At 36.4% G+C, this 6,647-nt stretch overlaps 1 protein-coding gene across 9 annotated transcripts in view; it reads left to right on the top strand.

Annotated features, from left to right (window-relative positions):
- The first annotated feature begins 6 nt into the window (after positions 1-6).
- Positions 7-6,647, top strand: part of LOC111863443 — a 10,747-nt gene continuing 4,106 nt past the window's right edge. For 2 of the 9 annotated variants that reach the window (XM_023849778.1, XM_023849776.2), the window contains exons 1-7: positions 492-619; positions 751-889; positions 1,135-1,369; positions 1,847-2,140; positions 2,272-2,410; positions 4,168-4,547; positions 5,059-5,521. In XM_023849778.1, the coding sequence (XP_023705546.1) occupies positions 4,209-4,547; positions 5,059-5,521 (802 nt within the window). In that variant the 5' untranslated portion in view covers positions 492-619; positions 751-889; positions 1,135-1,369; ... (1 more) ...; positions 2,272-2,410; positions 4,168-4,208. The other 7 variants (XM_023849780.2, XM_023849783.2, XM_023849782.2 and 4 more) reach the window with 7 other exon arrangements.

Genomic DNA, 6,647 nt, shown 5'->3' with positions numbered 1-6,647 from the left:
TAACTTCATGGCTATTCTTCAGCATGTTTAAACCTGCTTTTCACTCCCCCTCTCTGCCTTCCTGTCTGCCCGCCTGATTTCCTCATTCAACATTCCAGATGGCATTGGTCTTACCTAGCATTCACGGGGCTTACCTTGTAATGATTATGTAGAAAACAGACGGTATTGACTTGACATGAATTTTTTCAGTTAATAATGTATTGAAGTTGAATGAAGTCATAATGGATATTGTGACGGTGGTAAAATGCTTTGACACAGACATTTAACTTGATGTGTTCTCTGTTATAATTAAGCTAATTATGTATTTGCGATTGTAATGTTCTAGTGGAGCTTCATCGTACATTTCTTTGAAGGAAGAGACACTATTCTTTTTGTTGAGACTAATTTTGGAGAAGTAGAAACCCTGGATGTACTTTGCTGCGTGATGGTTCCTGCATGACCCGTTTATGAACTGTTTTGCAATTAGGCAGATGTGAGTGTATGAACATGAAATTGCTTTAGTGATGTGTTTTGTAGAGATGTGGGGAAAATGTGATAACCTCTGGTCATGTTATATCGCACAAGTGTGTCTTAATGACAGTGGAAAATGGCATCGCCACACCATACCATCATTTATAAGGTAAGTATCGGATGTCGGTCCCTTTTATAGGAGTTATGCTAGTTGTTCTTGCTTTCACACTTAATTTTGAACTGTTAAATGTTGTATTTTAAGGAAATGTTTTTGTAATACAAATGTGTTTTTCTTTCTAGAGTTTCTTGCCTACCTGACTGAGTTGGTCTGCTTGTGGCTTTCTGTTTGATGCTGCCTGATTGCATAGCTTCCTTTTCCATCCATGCAACTCAGAGAATTCTTACCTATTGTGCATGTGGCTTCCATTGGACTAAGGGAGTAAATGCGCTCACTATTGACTTAAGATGAAATTTTTCACTTTGTAATGATGTAAGATAAGAAAATGTGATATAGTTGATTTAATTTGTAATGGAATTTGATGACTGTTTAATATGATTTCAGTTAGATATCTGATTGAAAGTTTTGTTTCTCATAATTAAGATAATAAATTTTTGTGATTTTAATATTTAGTTAATTTTCATGATGCATATGTGGAAATTTAATGTCCATTTCTTGTCCTTTAGGCTATATTTTGGAGACGAAGGAATTGTGGGAAGTTGCTGATTGTGGTGGCCCAGTATCACCGTTGACAGACGTTAGCAGCAGTGAGACAGTTGTGACTGAATGTAGAGTAAAAAGCCACTATGATGTGTGGATGAGTGTTGGTGATAAATGTTCCACACGTGTGTATGTTAAGGAGACACAAGTGGTCCTAGTGACGCTGGAAGGGATACTGCACCACCATAAGTACATTATGAGGTAATGTGTACATAAGTTAGTTGTTCTGTTCATCTAGTCTTATTTGCCAAGTATGAAATTTTGTTTTTAAGTAAATGTCGTATTTATGGGAATGGCTTCATCCTTCAAGTGTCATGATCCTGAATGTCGCATATGTGCTTCTGCATGCCTTTTAACTTCATGGCTATTCTTCAGCATGTTTAAAACTGCTTTTCGCTGCCTCTTTCTGCCTTCCTGTCTGCCCGCCTGATTTCCTCATTCAACATTCCAGATGGCATTGGTCTTACCTAGCATTCACGGGGCTTACCTTGTAATGATTATGTAGAAAACAGACGGTATTGACTTGACATGAATTTTTTCAGTTAATAATGTATTGAAGTTGAATGAAGTCATAATGGATATTGTGACGGTGGTAAAATGCTTTGACACAGACATTTAACTTGATGTGTTCTCTGTTATAATTAAGCTAATTATGTATTTGTGATTGTTATGTTCCAGTGGAGTTTCATCGTATATTTCTTTGAAGGAAGAGACTTTATTCTTTTTGTTGAGGCTAATTTTGGAGAACTAGAAACCCTGGATGTACTTTGCTGCTTGATGGTTCCTGCATGACCCGTTTATGAACTGTTTTGCAATTAGGCAGATGTGAGTGTATGAACATGAAAATGCTTTAGTGATGTGTTTTGTAGAGATGTGGGTAAAATGTAATAACCTCTGGTCATGTTATATCGCACAAGTGTGTCTTAATGACAGTGGAAAATGGCATCGTCACACCATACCATCATCTATAAGGTAAGTATCGGATGTCGGTCCATTTTGTTGGAGTTATGCTAGTTGTTCTTGCTTTCACACTTAATTTTGAACTGTTAAATGTTGTATTTTAAGGAAATGTTTTTGTAATACAAATGTGTTTTTCTTTCTAGAGTTTCTTGCCTACCTGACTGAGTTGGTCTGCTTGTGGCTTTCTGTTTGATCCTGCCTGATTGCATAGCTGCCTTTTCATTCCATGCAACTCAGGGAATTCTTACCTATTGTGCATGTGGCTTCCATTGGACTAAGGGAGTAAATGCGCTCACTATTGACTTAAGATGAAATTTTTCACTTTGTAATGATGTAAGATAAGAAAATGTGATATAGTTGATTTAATTTGTAATGGAATTTGATGACTGCTTAATATGATTTCACTTAGATATTTGATTGAAAGATTTGTTTCTCATAATTAAGTTAATAAATTTTTGTGATTGTAATATTTAGTTGATTTTCATGATATATATGTGGACCTCTGGTCGTGTTATATCCCTCAAGTGTGTCTTAATGACAGTGGAAAATGGCAGGTATTTTTTTTAAATATGTATGCTGATTTGGAGGAAACCATTTCATGGTTTTGCTAAATATGGTTTGTCACTGCTGATCAAGTATTTGTGTGCATGACACCATGAACCCAAGAAGTTCTTGCACAGGAGGATCCTTCAGCAGGTCCCCCATCCTTTGGTTATTTCTGATGTCCTCAAGTCCACCATGAACAATCACAAAATAGGTTTCATTTAGACAACCCTCATGCAAGTGGACAAGAGTTTTTTGAGTTTCAGTCACAGTCTTGAAATTAAAATAAGTACGACATGTTGAACAGTGTCAGGTGTGAGGCAACTTTTTGTTCGCATTCAGTTTTAACTTCAAGATGTGATGAATAACCATTATGTACGAGAACTTCATACACAGGAAATTTAATGTTATGAGCAATTTGGTGGGACGAAATATTTCTTATGAGAGAAAACTTAATATTCCCGAAAGAAGTGATGTATGTAGGAATGTTCTGTAGTTCAAAGCTTCTAGGCATATTGAAGTTGCACATAAGTTACTGGTCATAATGGTGTGAATAATAAGGTTACCTTAATGGTATGCATCCTGTTGTGTGTCATAAATAAGTTACATCAAATGTATACAAAAGTATCCAGTCATCACAACAATATTCTGTTTTTTCAACAAAGACACTATTGTATCAACTTTTGTTTTTATTGATGTTACACATGTTTTGACCCTTATACTGGGTCATCATCAGGCGTACAGTGATCCTACTCAGTTGTCAAATTACGTATAACAATTTGCATATAATTCATCAATAAGGATCCATTTTTCTGCAATTGAGTGTTTTAAATGCACAAATTGAGTCTTTCAGTTAACATCTTAAATACTCAGATAATTTAAAAATTAGAGACTAAAGATTAAAACATAAAATTAAAATTGTACTAAAATGGAAATGAATTATTTTGTGATAAATCTCTTTAAAAATTTGTGACTGCTATGTGTTGACATGATTTTCTGGTGTGGGGCCCCACACCATAGTCGTTTCTACACCAGAAAATCACGTCAACACATAGCGGTCACTAATGTTTAAAGAGATTTATCACAAAATACTTCATTTCCATTTTAGTACAATTTTAATTTTTAAGTTTTAATCTTTATTCTATATTTTTGAAATTTTATTATCCGAGTATTTAAATTTTTAACTGAAAAACTCAATTTATGCATTTAAAAACACTCGAGCACAATGAAGGTCCTTATTGAGGAATTAGATGCAAGTCAACAACCGAGTCTGGTATCATTGTACGCCTGATGATGACCCAGTATAAGGGTCTTAACATTTAGTGTCAATAAAACCAAATGTTGGCACGATAGTGTCTACTTTGATTTAAAAAAAACAGAATATTGTTGTGTAGACTGCATACTTTTGTATAGATTTTGTGTACCTTGTTAGTAAGGTTATGTACATTCTTTACTTCATGGACAGAAAAAACAGCTAATGTCTTACTGTTTTACAGGTGTGGAGCCTGAATTTGACTTTACTTCACTCCTTGGTGTGATGGACACATCATCACCATTTCAATCTGATGGAGAGGAATCTGTGAACTACAAGGAAAGAGAAACTGCTATGCTTACAGAGATTTTGGCGAGTAGCTTGCCAAGCATGAATTCCGAGCCCAGTGTGCTTATGAACGTGACCAATGAAGTGACCGCTGGAGATGTTCATGTGCTTTTACCACAATCGGCAGTAAAGGAGGGGAATGTTGCTAAGAGGGATCTGAAGCTTGATCTTGCAACACCGTTGGGCACTGACAAAATCAACAACGCACCTGTGATCTTGAAATCTTTATTGAAGCAAGATGAACCATTTGACTTGGTTTCGTACATTCTTGACGACGTAAGTTCTCCAAACAATGTCCTGAGTATTTAATTTATTGATGTTATACACGTTACCACTTTACAGCATAGATGGATATTTGTATCAGGCCTTTTTTGGGAGGGGAGCTGGGACACCGTATGCCTTCATGGCATAATGCTTTATTAGTTAAGCACAAGGACAACATTACTGTATATGGGATCTGTTTCTTAGAGTACAAGTGCATGTCTTTCTCCTGGAAACTGTTAATATGTCAGTGCTGTCAGTAGTCCTGAAATTATGGGACATGATAAAGATTTTAAAAGATGGCACCTATAGGCATGCAAGGAATGAAATGAAAATAAAGAATGTAATTTCACATGCAATCAGATGACTGTGAAATTTATTTGATAGTGCTGTAGGTAGCTCAAATTGTAATAGCATGAAAGTGTTGGTTGCTTAGTGTTGTGTGGAAAATTTTTTATATTATGTTTGCAAATTTGTGATAATGTATTGTAATGCGAGTAAATGTATCTTGTTTGTTGGATTTCAACTGGTGCCAGGTACCACACTGCCTACCAGTGTGGAGTGTGTTGCTGAGACATCTGGCATGCAATGGAATGATGCAGATTCTGAATTGAAAAATCTTTTACTGTCAAATGAAACCCGTGGACATCCAGAAATACTGGAATGTCCATCAACATCATGCAGCAGGTCACAGAAGAGAAAATTGTCAACTTCTATAGCTAGTGAGTCATTGACTCCTGCAAAAAGGTCAAGAATGCCTTCTGTTAATCATACATGTGACCGATACCGAGAGCGACGAGATAGAAATAATGAGGCATCACGAAAATGCCGAGAAAATGGGAAAGCTCGTGAGCGAGAGATGAAGGAATTGACTGCAAAGCTTGAGGGAGAAAATGAAAGTTTGAAGAAAAGTGTGGATGAATTGGAAGAGCTTGTAAAGAAGCTCAGAGAAGCACTGTTCGAGGCCATGGTTAAAATTGGCCAAGAAGGTAGGTGATATATGACTCTTGAGCTTGACCCGTCAACATTATTGCATGATATGTAGTTTGGTTACATACCCATTGGTCAAGAAGGTTATGTTATGTATATATAATGTGTAAGTTTTACCTGTTACCAAAGTTTTAACTTGGTAAATGAGTTTAAATTGTATAATGTTCGTTTGTTCAAAATCTTAAATATCCGAAAGTTCTTCACTGATTGCTTTGAAATTTTGACACAACGTTGCATTTGAATATGCACANATACGCGCGTATACTTGTATGCTTTGCTTGTAAACCAACTGTAGAGAAATAAGCAAAACATATAGGAACAGAATGTTGGTATTGCATTCATAGAACCCTCAGACATTTAGATGCCACTGAGAACTTGATAGGAATGGAAAATCTTGTACAAGACATGACTTAAATGAATACATAGCACGACAGTTTCACAGCCCCATATTGCAGCATGGAACAGTAGCCTAACTAGCTCCAATCTGAAGAAAATCTGATACAGAATGAAGTGAAGCATTCCACATTCTTGTGCATAAAATTCAGATTCCAGTCATGTCATAATGTTGCTTTGTATTTAAGAAGCCGTGTTGTGATAATGAAACAGATGTTAGAAATGAAAGGGACATTAATTAATCATATACCGTGGGAGCCCACCTGTTGTTCTTATATTTAAAATTAATTCCTCATTTAGTGACCAGTTTGCAGTGTTTATTAATTTGTTCAGTTGGTAATGATTTATTTTGTGGAATTAGTGTTTATATCTCAAGTCAGTAAAAAAAAAACCTGTCCCTGTAACAGGCAATGGAGGCCCATAGGGTTGTGAGATGTTAAGGGTCCCACATTATCTAGACATTCAGCTCACAGATGGCAGTGAGGTTGTCAGCCATATGCACAGGCCGCCCTTTACCACACAGGAAGATTCCTGGTTCTCATTTCTGTTAGAGGCTGAGTCGACTCCATGACCATAGTGTGGCTGGAGGGATTAGGTCAGTTGAAGAACTCCCACTCACTGGGGCTCCGGTTTGTAGCATAGTGCCTCAACCAACTATGCTACTGCCTGTATGAAGTCAGTAATCTTGATAAATTTCCTCAGCTTAATATTCAAATCCATTGCTCCACAAAG

Source organism: Cryptotermes secundus, unplaced genomic scaffold, assembly GCF_002891405.2.
Source record: "Cryptotermes secundus unplaced genomic scaffold, Csec_1.0 scaffold1863, whole genome shotgun sequence".
NCBI lineage: Eukaryota > Metazoa > Arthropoda > Insecta > Blattodea > Kalotermitidae > Cryptotermes > Cryptotermes secundus.
The sequence above is the reverse complement of the archived record's forward strand: the minus strand, read 5'-3'. Positions and strand labels throughout refer to the sequence as shown.